General features: G+C 30.4%; 1 protein-coding gene and 1 long non-coding RNA gene across 3 annotated transcripts in view; one reads left to right on the forward strand and one right to left on the reverse strand.

Moving 5' to 3' along the window:
• Window positions 1-16689, reverse strand: part of LOC136236039 (4-hydroxyphenylpyruvate dioxygenase-like) — a 38164-nt gene extending 21475 nt beyond the window's left edge. Inside the window, exons 1-2 of the mRNA XM_066026154.1 lie at window positions 15977-16689; window positions 13413-13844 (exon numbers count right to left, since the gene is read on the reverse strand). Of these exons, the coding sequence (XP_065882226.1) occupies window positions 13413-13844; window positions 15977-16650 (1106 nt within the window). The 5' untranslated portion in view covers window positions 16651-16689. The remainder of the gene's footprint in view (window positions 1-13412; window positions 13845-15976) is intronic.
• LOC136235129 (uncharacterized) lies at window positions 3616-6712 on the forward strand. Of its 2 annotated transcripts, none has more exons than XR_010691662.1 (3): window positions 3616-3665; window positions 3987-4772; window positions 4877-6712. It is a non-coding gene; the product is annotated as an uncharacterized lncRNA (long non-coding RNA). The 2 variants fall into 2 exon arrangements; XR_010691663.1 differs by having other exon boundaries at window positions 3987-4065; window positions 4583-6712.
• Window positions 16690-19786: the final 3097 nt, after the last annotated feature.

Raw genomic sequence — 19786 nt, forward strand, 5'->3', positions numbered from 1 at the left:
TAGTGCTGTAGGAAAAGTTTGAAGTTAATTTGATGGTTCTAGGTGTAAATTAAAAGTTTAGGATAATTTTTAAAAGATTATATAAAGATGGAGGATCATATATGATATTTACCAAATTTGAGATATATATCTCAAACTCAAATCAGGCGGTGATGAATATCATCTGTTTCTTTCTTTTTCTTTTTCATTTTCTTTTATATTTATCATCAGTTTTCTCTAAACCGTTTCTTCACTGTTTCTTTGATTTACGGAGATTCGACCGTCCGAATCACTTGAAATTTAAAATATAACATCCTTATGCATAGATCTAAGTCCTAACCGAAAAGTTTTTTAGTTTCGGCAATGTTTGGAGGGAAACATCTTAGACAGGATTTAGAGGAGAATTGAGCGGGTGTATTTTAGCCAAGGTAAGTAACTATCAACTATATTTTGAGTTTTACGTATATAGATATATATATAATCAAAGAATTTTCAGAAATTGATATTTAAGGATTATACGGGTATTTTATAAAATGGAGATTTTTCACGATTTTGCTTTTTATTGTGAAATTATGGTTCAGATGAAGCTATTGACTATGTTTCTATGTGAATTTCAGATTTTACTTGATTATATTGATTTAAGGCTTCATTTGGTTGATTTACATATATACATATATGTTTTGGGTTTCAATGTGTATATATATTGAATAAAAAGAATTTGATGATTTCTTAAGAATTGTTTTTGGATTGAGAAATCTGTTGTGGTTATTGTTGTTATTATTTTGGATTGAAGTCCAAATATGATTTTTATGAGTTGTGATATTTCGAAAGATTAAATGGTTTTGTCCATCTAGGATTGCCCGGGGTAGGAGTTGTATTTGTAAGACCATATCTAATGGCGATATGGCTAGAGTGCACGGCTGGTAGTCCTAACTGTTAGGCAAGGAACGAGATATAAATGAGATATCTCGATATTGTTATGATTGATGTTATGATCTACACGGGTAGAATTCGAGGATGGATACACATATACAACTTTGATTTTATGAACTTAAGTTTTGAGTATATTTTATAAGGTTTTGATGACTATCTTATAAACTTAAGTTTTGAGTATATTTTATAAGGTTTTGATTAAATCCCTTTATAAACGTATATATGTAGCTATGTTAAGTAAAGTTAGTTTTTATGGCTGATAGTTTCTTGCTGAGATTTTTGTCTCACGGTTTTAAATGTTTTAATATTTTTAGGTGAGAAAGTACAGGATATAGAGCAGGTTACCGACCGGTTAGGCGAGGTTTGGAAGTTGGCTGCTTATTATTAGAATTATGGTTAGAACTTTGGTATTTCAATTGTAATATAATGATATTTGGATAAATTGGAGACTCCTAAGTATTGATTATGATCTTTCTATTTCACGCCCGATGCCGATTGAGGTCGTTTAGGGTCGGGTGTGACAGAAAGAGTGCATTGCATTAGAGTAACAATATTGTTTAAATGATTATTATAATGTTACTATTTTTTACATCCCTTTAACATCCGTACTTTTCCTTTTTTAAAATAAAAAATGATTTAATTGTCTTCTGTTGGTGGAATTTTATGGTAATATTTATTATTAAAATAAATTAAATATAAAATAATTATTTGTATGCCTATAGTGATAACTTTTAGAGAATTTTTAGCATTGGAGCTTTAAAAAAAAATTGACAAAGGTAACGTGGATGAGAGAGAAAAATGCTTTGAAAAATGTTTGCATTGGAGATGTTCTTAGGGTTCGTTTGTTGTGTCGTAATGTAATTAAAGTCGTAATGTAATCAAAGTTGTAATGTAATGGAATGGAACAATGATTCTATTACCATGTTTGGTTGACAAATAAAAAAATAATATGATGAAAATACAATTACCATTACAATACTTGCGTATTCTTAGTTAAATGTAATTATACAATTTTATTTACATAATTAAACTTAACAAAAAAAAAACATGAAAAACGTGAAATTAATATATAGTTTTCCTTGTTTTTATAGTATTTTTTACATCTTTCTAGTTTTTCCATTTTTAACCGTTTTTCTATTTTCTCATGTTCTATTTTTTTTTTCTCTTTTCACATTTCGTTTTTTGTTCGTTTTCAGTTTTTGAGAAAGATGAGAGATGAGATTTGACAAATAAGAGGTTAGATGAAACTTTAAAGATAGAAATTAAGATACGTGCTTTGGATGTAATGAGAATTCTAATACATTTTTTTTATGTAACGGAGATTATAATAATTGTTGAACAAAAGTTAATATATGGATTTCTCATTCCATTACAACAAAAGATTTAACATGCAACCAAACACGTTAATTACCTTTCAATGTAATGGGCATTGCATTACAAAGCTCATTACATCTTACCAAACAACCATTAGTGTTTCGTTAGCCTTCCAACTTGTTTAAATGAATAAATGGCAAAAAACATCATAGGCCTCTTATCTTTCATTTTTTGGTTTATTAAATTATTGATCTTTTATTTGTATATATTAAGTTCCTGATCATTTATTTTTGGTCTCATTAAGCCCTTTATGACCAAATTAGTAAGTTATAAATATCTAATTATGTTAAAAAATACTTTATTAACCTCATATGTATTTGAAATTATTAAAAAAATAGATTTTTTACAGTTTAAATTAAGGTTTTTACAGTTTTCGAACAATGAAAAAATACAAATTTGGAATGCAAGTGAACTGAATTACAGTATGTTTTAACCAAATTTTATGTTCAAATTTTTTTTTTGTGGATTGCTAAATACTGCCACCAAATTACTAGTTACCGCTCTCATTTGGATTTTTTTTGCACTTCTCATAATTTTGATAAAAAAAACTGAAAAATCTTTCTACAAAATCTCACAAACTCGAACAACGATAATTGAAATTATGAAAATAATTGATATGTGACAACCCGAATCCTAAAAATGGATGATTACGAGTCATAAACATTAAAATTTACATTTTTTTATAAAAAAATCATGAAAATAATGCATATTTTTTGTGACGATTAGTATTTTTCATCATAAAAAATTAGAGAATTTTGTGTTTTCCATCGTAAAAAATTGAACGATTTAACATTTTCCGTCACTAAAAAGTCTACAAAAAGTCTACAATTGTTCCTAGGCCAAATTTTGGTCTAGGAGGGTGCCGGATCCGACACCCTCCTAGACCAAAATTAGCGTTTTTCTCAAAAATTCAAAAAAAAAAAAAATTATCTAAAGGAAAATTGTCCAATTGAAGACGGTAAATAACAACATCCATTTTTTTTTTTTTATTTCTAATCGCTTACTAAAATTAAAATTAAATGATTATGTATCTAAATAAAAAAATCATCAAACAAATTTATTTAAAGTGAGTGATGTTTCTAAAATTACAAAAATTCACATTGATCGAGTGTGAATTTTTGATAGAAGAAAAACAGGTATGATAAATGAAGAATGAAGTAGAAGAAATACCTATCGCCAAGAAATCTATCTATTAAATATATAAAAGCAGGAACTTAAAAAGCTAATGTGTCAATCATTTAGAGCTTAACGCTGACGTGTAATTTTCACAGATTTTTCAAAAATACCATTTTAATTCAAATCTGCAATATTCTTTTTCTCTCCCTCGGATTATTTTGTGTAACTGCTCGTCAAACGGTTCCTTCTTCTACGCTTAGAAGGTAATCTCTTCTTATTTAGATTTCTATTGAAGATCTTCACATATCCAAAATTTAAGTTTTTGGGTTATCCCTTTCTTTAGTGGTTTTCTCTCCTATTTCTTTATACCGGTATCTATCACAAAACTCTCCTACCGCCTCAATCTCAACCCTCACTAATTGAAGTTTGAATAATTGAAAAGTATCTCAAATCTCAAACCAGATTCAGTTTCGAAAATGGAGTGGATTTATTCAAGAGCTAAATATTTTCTTGCAGTCGAGTTTGATTTTCCTTTCTAAGAGCAATGTGATGGATGACCTTTTTTCTTATTCAATTATTACCAGGTGAGCAACTATGCGTTAACAATGCACCAGAAGCAGGGTCAGCAAAGCAGCTCAATGCCTGGCCGTTTCCACGCAGGATGTATTTCTTTCGTTTTAGTGCTAGACTGCAAACGTGGCTTTTTATTTTTTCTTCCCAGTTAAAATATATATGAAATTCTCTTTAATTGATTGTCTTTGGTGCTTAAATTTCTCTCCATATACTATATTCAATCGATTTTTATGATTAAGTTCATGGACTCCTAAGTAAGCCATGAACTAGCTTTACATAAATACGTATATATTTACTATGAAGTTGCTGTATATTGTGGAGATCATGATATGTGGCTACCATACACTGGTAGCCAAGCATGGATTATGTCACATGGATATGATAAAATTATTGATGAATGGAGATCATGGATGTTTCATTATCGAATTGTCGAGAAATATTTTTTAATTAGCATTTTAATTATTATATACATATTAAAATGTTTTACTAAATACATTATATGTATTGAATTTTCATATCAAATTGGATGCAATTACTTGCAAGAATATGAGGAGAACGTTCTCACCATGAATGTAACTAATTTTTGCTAATTGATTATTGATACCAGGGTAATTGTTTATGCTATGGCTTACTATCCATGGATCTGTTTATGAGTCAGCTTAGACTGGGTTCAAGCTGGGTTTCATGTGCTTATATCTAAAAACACTTCACCCAAGTCCATATCAGCACACTATAAATTCTTCGTGGTTTAAGTTGAGCTTGGGATTCAAAATCAAATACCAACACATCCTAATTTGGTCATCTTCCTTTTATATATATATATATGAAAATAATATTGTCTTTGTTCAATTTTAATAACTAGGAAGCAGAATGGTGATTGTAATTTTTTTTTTTTTTGCAGGATATTAGTAAAGCTCTTGGTCCGTTGGTCTGATGCTTTTTTCATGGTAGTTCTGGATGCATTTGATGATCTAAGCACCTTGGGAAGCAGGTTTGTTTTCTACTAGAAACAAGATAAGCATACATGCCTCTTTAATTTTTGTATTTTATGCACAGGATAAATATGATGGGGTTAAAGTTTCTTTTTTTGTGCTTCTCCATGTGTAGTGTATTTTGTTAGGAATTTGTGGTGTAATAGTTAAACATTATTGATTAAGATCTGTTTTATTTTTTAGTCTCTTCCTTGCTAACCCTTCTAACGAATTGTATTGAAATTGGTTGCCCAATGCATATATGCTTTGGGAAAATGACATTTATCAGCAAATTAAAAATATCTTTAAATTAATTATTTAATAATCTCACAGAATGAGATTTGAATCATATGGGTTTAGGAGGCTCCAACAACAGTAAGTTCAAGAAAGGGGATGAAATTCAGCACAAGTTCTATCTATATCCATATATCTGTGTATCTATGTATTACTATTATATAAAGCAGCAACCTCAGTTGCATTTCTTCTGGATTCGCATACTTAAAACACCACGATATTTCTTAGAATCTAGCTGCCTGTGTAATTTGCAAAGTTAGTCATTGTACATGCTCCAAATTGTTTTCTTTTGGGATTTTAGATTTCAGAATATGGATTGTTTGCAGTTGTAGCATCTTCAGGTTAGATTAAATTTCATTATGAATTTACAAAGGCTTTTTCAATGCTCATACAACCCTTGGTGATAATGAGCAAGATACAATTGATGTTAGACCTATTTGAATTCTTCTAAAGCAGTTATGCTTACTCTACTTCTGAGAAGTGATGTTTTTCATATCCTCATATCAGGACTGAGGAAAAGACAGAATATGGTTGTTATTTAGAAATTGTGGCATCTACATGATAAAACTTGGTACTTAGGTAGGTAAATCATCAGTCTTCTCTATTTCAATTTTCTCTTTTATTGGTGCATTTACATTAAATATGCTTAGAATAATTGCTATTTAGGCTATTCAAATTCATAACATTGTTGTTTTGTTGAGAATAACTACTATTACATTCAAAATATGGTTTAATTTATTGGTATTCAGTTTTATGTTTTAATGCTACACCTTAGTAAATTTGGGATTAGAATGCACAAGGTAGGAGTTCATTTTGGTGGTCTCCCTTCTGATTGTGTTTTCTTGGTTGTATCAAATTAAACATGCAATTCCAGAGAATATTTTATTGAGAGATGCTAAGTTGGTTTCCTTTAGACTGGTTGCATTTGTGATCTTTCTTTATGAATTTGTATTTACTTTTCAATTCTTTTCCCTGTATTTGGTACGATTTTCACTTCAGATAGCTAACATCAAGGAGTTAGTGTGTTTCTGTCACAGCAGGTTGGGGGTGAAGTGATATGACCAAATAAATTTCTTATAGATCGTACCAGGTAAAGGTAGCTATTTGTAAGGAAGTTGGAGTTGATGTCAGCATAAACTACAAAAAGGAGGACTTTGTTGCATGAGTGAAAGAAGAAACTGGTTGGAAAGGTTTAATCTTCTTGTGGGTCACGGAAGATGCCTTTGTCAACTAGAATATGGGATCTGCAGTTTCATTTTGGCAAGCTTAGGAATACAGGTTTACCAAAATAATTCTCTATTCTTCATGATAATTATCACCTCACAGGAATGGATAATATTTACATTATTTTGTGGACAGAGGCTGCCTTGGAAAAAAAATATAATAAAAAAACTTCGGGTAGTGTTGAAGTTAGATGTGTTTGTATTTCAATGGTAACTGTGGAAAACAACTGGCTATAAAATGTTAGGATGTGTTAGCGATATTTTGCGAATATGCTAATTTCAACCTTGTCACGTGTGGTTAGGGTGCGGGCGTGCCAAAACTTGAAATCTAAACGAGGCGATTGGCGAGGGACGCAAGGATTGAAAAAGTCCCTCTTGGGTCTCTCGTGACTTTGCGAGATAAATTGTTTTTATTTAAGCTAAGCGTATAAATTGAAGACAATAAAAAATAAAGGGAATTAAAGTGCGGAATTGACAAAAGACTTTGGAAAAATTGGTATTTTATTGATTGAATAAGTGTTTGAATACATGAAATTGGAAATGAATTACAACTGAAAATTTTCTATATTAAACGTATAGACAATCAATTGAACTAAGAAAAGACAAATCAATATAAAGAATTGAGATGCAATTAAAATAAAATTGGAATTCAACAACAAACTCGGAGCCACAATAGCTATCTCGGATTGATGTTGAATTTTGGCATTGGTGCGAGGTCCTCGGAGAGCTGCAGTCGGTCGGGCCCGTACGGTATGCGTTTTGTGTAATGTCAAAACGTTGGTAGGCAAATGGGGCAGATTTAAACTTGACTTTGGGGAGCTTAATTGGAATGCTTAAGAATTCGGAATTGGACAAGTAAATAGGGTAAATTGAACTTCGGGAATTCAGGGACAACTTTCTATAAGGGATCGAAGGCTAAAACGGATTCTAAATGGACGGAATCTGGTTTTGAAAACGACTAGTCGAATCTGGGAAATTCTGGGCAGAATAGCTAAAAGAATTTGGGGTACAAAGATCAGCTTGTAAACGGAGTTTCTGGACACGGAATTGAGTGAATCAAAAGGCTAGATCGAAATTCAGGACGTTAGGAACAACTTTGTCGAAGGGATCGAAGGCAAAAAATGACGTTAAATGGACAGAATTGGGCTTTGAAAAAGGATGGACGAATCTGGAAAATTACTTTAGAAAGGAAATTCTAATTGAAAACTTGAGCAGAGTAACGACTTAGAAACACTAATTTGAGTCGAGAAAGTTGAAAAGAGGCTTTTGGAACTTGAATTGAAGCTAAAGGAAGCTAAAGGAGGGACTGAAGCTACGAAAAATGAAGAACGAAAGGAAGAACTTGAAGAACTAAGAACGAAAGAACTTAAGAACTAAAGAGCAAAACTAAGGATTAAGCATTGGAGCTTGAGAGAGGGGTTTTGTTGTGTGTTGAGTGTGATTTTTAATGAAGGGGATGGGGTCTATTTATAGTATTTTGGAGTGGCACTTTGGTAATTATTAAGTGGCATTTTGGTAATTATTCACCAACTAACTCAACTACCTCCATGCCACATCATCCCACTACCTCAACTTCCACTAACTACCATTAACTTCCATTGACTGCTTCCAACTGCTGTCGAGAGAGAGTTTACGCCCCGCGTATGTCCGACTACGCACCGCGTAGTGCAGCTTCTAGAGTTGGCGCGTTTTGTTGATGGTGCATACGCGTGGCGTACTTGGCATTACGTCACGCGTAAGGAAGTATGTCCTTCGTATGAGAATGGACGCCCCGCGTATTGGAGCTTCTAATCTCGAAACGCCTTGTTGCCAAGTTTTACGCGTGGCGTCTCTGAGGTTACGTCCCGCGTATTGGAGCCTCTGAAGCAGACCTTCTCTGGTTGCTTGATCTACGCCCCGCGTATTGGAAGACACGCCCTGCGTAGTGCCGGACTTTCTCATCGGTTGGCGGTTAGTTTACAAGTGTATTTTTTCATTATTTTCTAGACAAAAATAGAAACTATACCCTAAATTAAACATAAGCTTTCTATATACATAAAAATAAAATTTATTTTATTTTGGGACAACAGGATGTTATTTTATTTAGGGTTGTTCATCATTGATTCAAATTCAATACAATAGGTGTTGAGGAAGTAATATATGGATTTGTTGTTAAAAATCCAACTCTTTTTTTTTTCGAAAAAGTTAAAAATCCAACTTAATCCATATACAGTTCATATTTTTCTAAAATTGTTACTTGATGATCATTTTTTTTGTTTCTAACCAGCCAACTTTCACTTTATTTGATAATCTTACATGTACAAGCCTCCAATTTTAAATTTTGGGATTTATTTTGTTTTTTTAAGGTTTTATTAATGTTGTTTTCATATTTTTAAAAATAAAAAGGATAAGGATCAAATTTGTAAAAGTACAGATTTACCCTCACATTTTAACTCTAACATTTTCAAGTCACATTAATTTTAGTCCTATTTGACTGTTGCATCAAAGCTTCCAATTAAGTTTATTGATAATTTAAAATAATTTCATAGACAATATATAACAACTTCATAGTAAATTTATACGTATTTACTAAAAAAAACCCGTGCAATGCACGGGTATAAAGCTAATATATATAAAGTGTGGAACAAAAGTTACATTTGTCAAAAAGATAGAGATTCAATTGTCCACGTGGCACCATAATAAAGAAATAGTTGATGTGTCATAATTATAGAATTATTATTAATTTCTAATTTTCTAAACTCTTCTAAATTAGTTATTGATTATCCATAAATTCAATTTCAAAGTGAATCCAATTTTTTTGATTTAATATGCTTTAATGGGTTTATGGATAATTACAATGTTAAAATTGGATTGGATTTATAGATTAAAAATATGATTTAATGTTCTTAAAAAAAATTTAATGTGATAAATATTCTAACTGTAACACATATCAAACAATTTCCAATAATTCATGAATCCATAAAATATGATTTAATATGGGCCTAATGCTTCCCCAGCCCCCTTAACTTGTCCAAATTGGTCACTTTACCGCCTCAACTCATCGAATGTCCTATTTACCCCATTAACTCCATAAAAGTGGTATTTCTCACCCCCTCAACTTGTTCATTTATCCATCCAACTCATAGAATGTTCTATTTACCCCTTAACTCCATAAAAGTGGTATTTTTCACCCCTTACAATTCGTTATCGAAGCCTAAATTGATAACTTTTTTTAAACGTTAAACCTATATTTATGCTATTTTGTAAGTGGAACCTAAATTGATACTTCCCCAAAAATCATAGGCCTATTTTGGTACATTAACTTGTTTATATTAATGTTCTTGTTATTTGTATTTTTTATTCGTTCTTTTTCTTTTCAACATTTTTTACTACTATAAATGGATAAGAAATACCATTTTTATGGAGTTAAGAGGGTAAATAGGATCCTAAGTTGTGAGAAATACCACTTTTATGGAGTTAAGGGGGTAAATAGGATATTCGATGAGTTGAGAAGGGGTAAAATGACAAATTTGGACAAGTTAAGGGGGTGAGAAATACCATTTTTATGGAGTTAAGGGGGTAAATAGGACATTCGATGAGTTGGAGGGGTAAAATGACCAATTTGGACAAATTAAGGGGGCTGGAGAAACATTAAGCCTTTAATATGTGATAGATCCAAGCCAATTTAATGTGATAAATATTCTAACATATATCAAATATATCAAACAATTTCCAGTAATCCATAAATCTATAAAATATGATTTAATATGTGATGAAAAATCCAAGCCAATTTTAATGTAAATTTATAGTGGTAATATCCATAAAATATGATGTGATAAAAATATTACAAATTGTATTCTATATATATAATATAAAACATGTCTAACTCCTAATTTTTTTGTTGTTGATTAAAAATATTCCATTCTATCATCATTTTAAATTTATTAATTGAAATTATATATACATCTCAAATGATAAGGAATCCATAATTTGGCAGACCTTGCTTAAGTATTATATTGAAATTTATATAGAATTGCTATTGTAACAAAAAGTTATTGTTCCGTGTACAAAAAAAATACTAAAAAATACTTATTTTCTAAATTAACTTATTTTTCAATTACTAAGAAATTCAAAGTGATAAACATTGAAGATGTGTTCTTTTCACTAGGTGCTTATCTTGAAAGTTTTGGAGATAAGCATGAACTAACCAAAACGGTTGAGCAGAAATAGGATATGGTTCCACCGAATCATGGCGTAGGTGAGCAGACACGCTAAAACTCTAAACCCCACTCACGAGGATACACCTATAAATATTAGCTTCGGCACCTTTGTTCTCCCTCAAGAAAGGAAAAAGAAATCTCTTAATGGAGATTAACTGTTTTGATTCTGAGATTGGTTCTAATTGTCTATTCACAAATGTTAATCTCTTTCATTTAGTTTATTCTTTTTAACTTTCTCAGCACTAAAAGAAATTTTGGGGAATTTCAGTTAAATTACAACGGTGTGGTTTAGCCTGTAACTATTGGAGAAGGAGCAGCTGTTCTAATTTGTTGGGCTATATTGGATGGGTGAGATTTTATGTTCAACTGTTAATAATATTTTTTTATATATCCCGTGCATAGCACGGGTACAAAGCTAGCTAGTATAATATAAAACAGTAACGCTGGAACTGAGGTGTCACTTCCTCCTTTTTTAGTGATAAAAAAATTAATATATTAATTTTAATTATATTATTATATTTAACTGTAAAAAGATTATTTTATCCGTACTATATCTAAGAGTTCTACAGAATTTAAATTAATTCCTAAAATCTCTCTAATTCTCTACATATCTATCTATATATAATATAAAACAGATGGAACTAAGGTGTCACTTCCTCCCTTTTTAGTGATAAAAAATTTAATATATTAATTTTAATTATATTATTATATTTATCTATAAAAAGATTATTTTATCCGTACTATATCTAAAAGTTCTACAAAATTTAAATTAATCCCTAAAATCTCTCAAATTCTCTACATATTTATCTATATATAATATAAAACAGTAACGATGAAACTGAGGTGTCACTTCCTCCTTTTTTAGTGATAAAAAATTTAATATATTTATTTTAATTATATTATTATATTTATCTATTATCCGTACTATATCTAAGAGTTCTACAGAATTTAAATTAATCCCTAAAATCTCTCTAATTCTCTACATATCTATATTTATATATAATATAAAACAGTAACGATGGAACTGATGTGTCACTCCTCCTTTTTTAGTGATAAAAAATTTAATATATTAATTTTAATTATATTATTATATTTATCTATAAAAATATTATTTAAAGTAAATGTGAAAATAAAATAATAATATTTAATTTATATAGCACCTTTATGTCATTAATTGTAATTATTATATTATATTTTTATTAATATCTATACTATATATAATTACGGAAGCAGAGAGAAATGAGAAGAAGTGTTTTAGAGGTCTTTTTGATGAGTTGTCAACGTAGTAAAAAATCAGATTAAAAATATTTAATTAATTAAAAATAAATATTTAATTAATTAAAAATAACAAATTTATATTTATAATATATTAAACAATTACTAGCCTATTAATTAAAATAATAAAAGAAAACAAGAGTTACAGGAAGATGAAAAAACACAAAGCAAAGGAAATCCAAAAGTCACAGATAAACTTCTATATAAAGCATGATAGATAGTATTCCACCATTATATTCATTGGTCACGATAGATAGTATTATATTTCTGAAGGTAAATATTCGATTTTTTTCATATGTTGTAGTTATTTTGTTCTCAATTATGTTGTTGTTTTATTTTTATTAAACAATAGTTGTTATAGTTTCATCTTTCAAATCCATTTATGTCGTTACTCAGGTTTTATACCTCTCGCTACATTCTCTCTTATTTTTTTTTAAAAAAAACCCCCGAGAGGAAGATGGTTCTCTCATAATTATCTTTTTCGTCCCTTCATTTTTTTTTCAATTCTTTTGTTTGTTTTTCTTACTTACAAAATTCAAGAATATATAATTATTAGAAAATATTAATGAAGTCAAATAAGTGATATCTGCGAATATGGCTGATATTCTATATAGTGAAAGAATGAAGAACAAATTGATCGAATGTCTTGATGAGATATTACGAGATGAAAATATGAGAAATCAAAATCTTAAACTGATTCAATTAGATATATTGGGTTATTGTAGCAGAATGAATAATTGAATTCGAATACTTGGTGATCATGAAATTCCATCAACCAAAATAATTATCATCAAGATGAATTTGTGACTAATTCTTACGAATTTTATTTTTTTATATGTAACATATTGAATTGATAAAGTTTCTTTATATGCAACATTAGAAAAATATTGATTGTAATAGTTTATAGAATAATATATTGATGTTGCTTCCATTTTAACATAGATTGTAATTCTTTTGTATCGTAGATATAATATTTAATTTTAATTGTAGTTTAATTCAATTTTTGTTTAACCTATATTGTAATTCTTTTGTATCGTAAATATAATATTTAATTTTAATTATAGTTTAATTCAATTTTTGGTTTTTTATTATATTCTAATATATTTCTTAATTAATCTGCTATTTTATTATTATTGTTTCACAGAATATTTAGAATATAAAAATGTATTAAAATTCCTAAAAATTAGAAATCATTGAATTTTGTAAAAATAAATAAATCATTCATCTTTAGTTAAAATTCTATAAAAAAGTAGTCAATTATTTTTAAAATTAATTTAATTTGAATTATCATTAAAAAAATATATATTAATTTTAAATATACATAATATAAATTTTTTTCATAGCATGATATAAAATTATTTAAAAGTAAATATGTCAATTTATTTATTTATTTAAATTATATAAAAGTTTCATACCTCGTGCATCGCACGGGTTTTCGACTAGTTTATATATTAAGATGAATCCGTGCATCGCACGGGCCAAAAACTAGTGTAGTGAAAATCTGAAGCAAGGTCCCTTCATCATCTCTATCAACCAAAATCCTCAATTCTTCACATTCCTTAATCTGTTCATCACTCAAAATATCCCCTGCCCTCTTCTTCAGATTCCTGGAATATGTCGCCGGAGGAGATGGCATAAACTCAAATCCTCCGATCTCACTCCTCTTTCTCATCTCTCTCAATGTTCTGAATATATCTTCACTCGCAACCGCCAAATGCTGTACTCCAGCCCCCTCGTTGTGCTCCAAATATCTCTGGATCTGACTCTTCCTCTTCGTCCCAAACACCGCTTCATTCATCGCCAGCAAAACCGTTTCTTCATTATTAGCTAATATCACTGTATTCAATCCACTCTCCACCGTTCCAACTTCCTCCGCCGTGAACTCAGCAAACTCATGGAACCCGGTGCAGGACCGTTCCTGACCTTTTAGAGGCCCGGGGCGAGATGATAATTTGGGCCCTCCATATATACATTCTACTTTTTTTTTAAGTTGTAGGTCAGATGATTTTTTTTTAATTATTACAAAGGATAAGATACAAATTCAGTCATATTGTTATTAGGAGAGAGCAATCAGCGTTCATGCATAAAATAGTGCAATTTTAAACCTAACATTTATCAATTGGTATAGTTTCGAGCTTAATTGACAAAAATGAGGTTTTTATATGTAATTTCTTATTCTATCCTCGCTCCAACCTCCACTGTTCTGGTCACTCAATATGGTTTGAAGTTGCACATTTCATGTTAATGAAAAGAACTCATTTTTAATCAACTAGGCTTGAAATTGCACCAGCTCGTAAAGGTTATTTAAAATTGCAATATTTTCTACATAAAAGCTAAATTGGTAGTTGAATAGTAGCTAGTATACTAACTATAATTATTTATGTACCAAAATAACAAATATTTATGTCATGTAAAATTGAAAAAGTAAATAAATATAGGCAGAAAGTATAATTAAACTCCGAACTTTGGCTGTTTTAAGGATTAAGCACTTGATCGATTATTTTTTCACATTGAGCCATTTATCATTGATTTTGTTATGTATTTGGCCCTTATTTTACTTTGTTTTTTACAGAGTAATATGTATTTTGACAATTAAATTTAAGAAAAAAAAATTGAAATGAGATAATAATATTTTTTAGAAAAAATTAAATGGTTATTTCTTTTATGGGTTAAGATGCAAAAATACCCTTAACGTTTTGGGCCAGGAGCAATTTTACCCCCAACGTCTAAAATGGTGTAATTTTGCCCCTAACGTTGGAAGTCAAGAGCAATTTTACCCCTAACGTTAATAAATTGGGTCAATTTCAGACACTATTATAAAACACAGATATTTTTGTTCCTTATTCAACACCAATTACATAACAATTCGTTCTGAAAAAAAGATTTCATGTTTTTTATAATTTAATAATAGAATTTGAAATTAATATTTATAAATTTGGTGAATTTTTTGAATTTATTTTGTCTAATTCATCAAAAAAGACAGTATATTTTTTTTCACATCTCAATGTATGTTTATGATTTGTTACTGATAAAATGACACACCTATGAAGTGTTGATGACAAGATTCATTACCAAAAAGACAGTTTGATGAATTATTTCTCAAATTGACTCAATTTTGTTAACGTTAGGGGTAAAATTGCTCTTGACTTCCAACGTTAGGGGTAAAATTGCACCATTTTAGACGTTAGGGGTAAAATTGCTCCTGATCCAAAACGTTAGGGGTATTTTTGCACCTTAACCCTTCTTTTATTGAATACATAAATAAATTTGATAATTTTGATTTAACAAAACAACAAAAATGATGGTGATAAAATGAGATGGGAAGGGAAAAAACATTTGATAATAATAAAAGATTTCATGTTTTTTATAATTTAATAATAGAATTTGAAATTAATATTTATAAATTTGGTGAATTTTTTGAATTTATTTTGTCTAATTCATCAAAAAAGACAGTATATTTTTTTATTTTTTTTCACATCTCAATGTATGTTTATGATTTGTTACTGATAAAATGACACACCTATGAAGTGTTGATGACAAGATTCATTACCGAAAAGACAGTTTGATGAATTATTTCTCAAATTGACTCAATTTTGTTAACGTTAGGGGTAAAATTGCTCTTGACTTCCAACGTTAGGGGTAAAATTGCACCATTTTAGACGTTAGGGGTAAAATTGCTCCTGATCCAAAACGTTAGGGGTATTTTTGCACCTTAACCCTTCTTTTATTGAATACATAAATAAATTTGATAATTTTGATTTAACAAAACAACAAAAATGATGGTGATAAAATGAGATGGGAAGGAAAAAACATTTGATAATAATAAAAATGAGAAGGAGGAGGTTTGAACCTCCAACCACAACTTAATTAGAATCATACGCCCCCCACTTATACCAACTACACCAATTCATTTTTATGTTATTTATGCATCTCGGTTTTATGTATGTACAATCTAAAATATTTTTTTGGGCCCCTTAATATGATGGGCCCTGGGCGGGCGCCCCGCGTTTCATAGCCCAGGGCCGGCCCTGACCCGGTGAACTGTTTCACGTACGATACCGCCGGAGCTAATTCCGCTACATTTCCAACCGCATGATCTAGCCGTCGAATCCCGTAATCCAACGGGAATGACGACGGCGACGCCTCATTTACCGCCTGAAATTTCGGCAGAAACAAACAATTTGGGCTCAAGTAACTGACATAACGCAAAACCACGTCGCCGTACAACTGAACCTCCGCAATACAAGCACGATTAATATTATCGAGTAATATAGGTCCGGCCACTGGAATGGCGCCTTGAGCGACACTAGTATTGAAAGCGATCGCAGCGTCTTCCACTTCTATCGCTATAGCTCGGGCGTTAAGGCCGTGTTTGGTGGAGAATTTGAGAAAAGCTTCGCGAGAGAAGGTAGGAATCGATGCAGTAGCAGTATCGGATAAATTTTCCATGGCAGCTACCGAAGGAGAGTAAGGAGCTGTGAAGAGGAAATTGAGGTCGCCGGAACGGATGAAATAGGAAGCATGAGTGAAGTTACCGGTGGAGAGATCTGATTTGGCGACAAGTGGCATGCCGAGGCCCCATGAAAAACGGTGAGCAGTGTTGGTAGCATCGGAGCACCAGAATTCAACGTGGTGAAACCGCTTGACCGTGAAACGGTCCGACCGGGGAGTGATTTTGACGAAGTTAGCAATAGTATCATTTAGTTTTTCCATTTTTTTCTCGTATTGGTGAATAGTAGATAACAAGGAGAAAATGGGATCTTAAATTATTATTTTTGGTCAAAAGATTTTAAAATTATAAATAGTGAAAAAATTGTACGGGCATGGCAGTACATTAGTGGTTAAAGGGGTGTTTGGTTATTAATGTTCTTTTTTCCCTTTTCATTTCAGTACTACGTTAAAGGAGAGTTTTATGTGTTTGGTTAGTGATTTTTTGTTTGCCTTTTACGTGTTTGGTTAATGAGTTTCTGTTTGCCTTTTATATCTGAAAAGCAGCCTTTTACAAAAGCAGAGAATCTCTGCTTTTTGAAAAAATATCATTTTCCAACAGCAAACCGTAACAGCAACAGCAAATTTGGAGTTACGATAAATATATGTTTCAACCCGAATGGTTCAAATGTTGAAGATTTGTCTACAGTTGCTTTACGGCGAATTTGGAGTTACGATAAATATATGTTTCAACTATTGTTTATGTTCGATGTGCCTTTGGTTGTCTTTTTTCTTTTAGTAGTCATTTTTTTGTCCTAGTAGACTATGTATTAGACTTAACCTATATGTATGTGACGTTTTATGCTTTAGTGGTCTCATCTTGTACTTGCAATTTTACTACTTAATGAAATATTAGCATTACTTTAAAAAAAAATTCCATTCTTCCTTTTTATTGGTGAAGAATTTAGGGTTTAAGGTTTCGTCGAATGAACTTGTACTTTATCGTGAGTAGTCGAAGGAAGAGGAAGAAATGAGGAAAAAACTGATATTTTCCGAAAGAAAGAGGAGGAGAAAAGGGAAAGAGAGTAGGCGGTGAGGCGGATGAAAACAAGGTAGGAAGAAGTTAAAAGCCTAGACGACCTTCTCTCGCTAGGCGGTGCTACAAGTCTTACTACCATATTGTACTATTGCTTTGCCAGTCTATTAGTAGTCCTGCAGAACCACAGTAGTACCAAAAACCCCTTTAATCAAATATAATTATTTAAATTAGGGTTAAGGTGTAAAAATAACCCTAATGTTTTGGGTCAGGAGCAATTTTATCCTTAACTTTTAAAATGGTGCAATTTTACCTCTAATGTTGGAAGCCAAGAGCAATTTTACCCCTAACGTTGATAAATTGGGTCAATTTGAGAAATAATTCATCAAACTGTCTTCTCGGTCATGAATCTTGTCATCTACACTTCACACATGCGTTATTTTATCAGTAACAAATCACAAACATATGTTAGGATGTGAAAAAAATAAGAAAAAAATATTAAAAATATATTGGCTTTTGTACGAATTAAACAAAAAAAAATTAAAAAAATTCACCGAATTTATAAATATCAATCTCCAATTTTATTATTAAATTATAAAAAACATTATATCATTTTTTTTAGAACAAATTGATATGCAATTGGTGCAAAATAAAGAAAAAAATGACTGTATTTTATAATAGTGTCTGAAATTGATCCAATTTATCAACGTTGGGGTAAAATTGCTCTTGACTATAAACATTAGGAGTAAAATTATACCATTTTAGACGTTAGGGGTAAAATTGCTCATGACCCAAAATGTTAGGGGTATTTTTGCACCTTAACCCTTTAAATTACATAGGAAAAACTTGGACTTTGTTGTGAGTAGTTGAAGGAAGAGGAAGAAATGGGGAAAAACTGATATTTTCCGAAAAGAGGAGGAGGAAAGGGAGAGAGAGTAGACAGTGCGGCGGATGAAAGCAAGGTAGGAAGAATAGGTGGTGCTAAAGTCTTATTACCACATCGATACTATTGCTTTGTGAGTATATAAGCAGTCCTACAAAACCACAATTGAACCAATTTATAAATATGAATAATGAAACAAAAAAAAACGTCAAGTCTTATATTAATATTTTTTCCAATTTATAAATATATGTTTTTCTTGAAAATAATAAAAATAGGTGATATTTGCGGTCCAAAGATTCTACACGTTGCTATTTGTGTAAATTATAGATGTATGTTTAAATATTTTCGTATTTCTTAGTATGAGGTACGGTTTCCTCTAATTAGGAGGATACCTAAGTGATAGTTACATTTAATAAGGGTTAAGGTGTAAAAATACTCTTAACATTTTGGGCTAGGAGCAATTTTACTTCTAACGTTTAAAATGGTGCAATTTTACTCCTAACGTTGGAAGCCAAAAACAATTTTACCCCTAACGTTAATAAATTGGGTCAATTTGAGAAATAATTCATCAAACTGTCTTCTCGGTCATGAATCTTGTTATCTACACTTCATGCGTGTGTCATTTTATCAGTAACAAATCCCAAACATTCGTTGGGATGTGAAAAAAATAAAAAATATACTGTTTTTTTGTACGGATTAGACAAAAAAAATTCAAAAAATCCACCGAATTTATAAATATTAATTTTAAATTCTATTATTAAATTATAAAAAAACATGAAATCCTTTGTTTAGAACGAATTATTATGCAATTGGCGCAGAATAATGAACAAAAATATCTGTATTTTCTAATAGTGTCTGAAAATATTTTCTTATTTGTTAGGTACCTCAAAAGATGTTTGATTGAGGAACCGTTTGTTTCAAGTGCTCTTTTTTTTTATTAGGTACCTCAAAAGATGTTTGATTGAGGAACCGTTTGTTTCAAGTGCTTTTTTTTTATGTTTGTTATTATTATTAGTTGTTTATTGTTTGCTTTTATAAATACCGTTTTGATATATGCAGCCCTTAGGGCTGCATATAAGCATTAAACACAAACAGAATATTCTTTTATATTTTCTAGATGTTTATTTATTTTCAAGATGTTTATTTATTATGCATTGAACTTTTAAATACACCAAAATTCATTTAATGCAATCATAAATTCTTTTATATTTTCTATATTTGCATTAATTTTTTATTTTTTTAAAAGATGTCTGCATTTATTATTTCAACAGGTTATTTGTAACTGTGTTATTTCGACAAGTTATTTATAATTTCGACAGGTTATTTATAATAGTAACAGAATAAAAGTTACAAATAGCCTGTCGAAATAACACAGTTACAAATAACCTGTCAAAATGATAATGTTTGTATCTGCATACAGTTAATTGTATTTTGACGGGTTATATACAGTTTTTTGTATGTAACTTTTATCTGACAGACTTAAACATTATCATTTCGACAGA

This window comes from Euphorbia lathyris, chromosome 7 (assembly GCF_963576675.1).
Source record: "Euphorbia lathyris chromosome 7, ddEupLath1.1, whole genome shotgun sequence".
Lineage (NCBI taxonomy): Eukaryota > Viridiplantae > Streptophyta > Magnoliopsida > Malpighiales > Euphorbiaceae > Euphorbia > Euphorbia lathyris.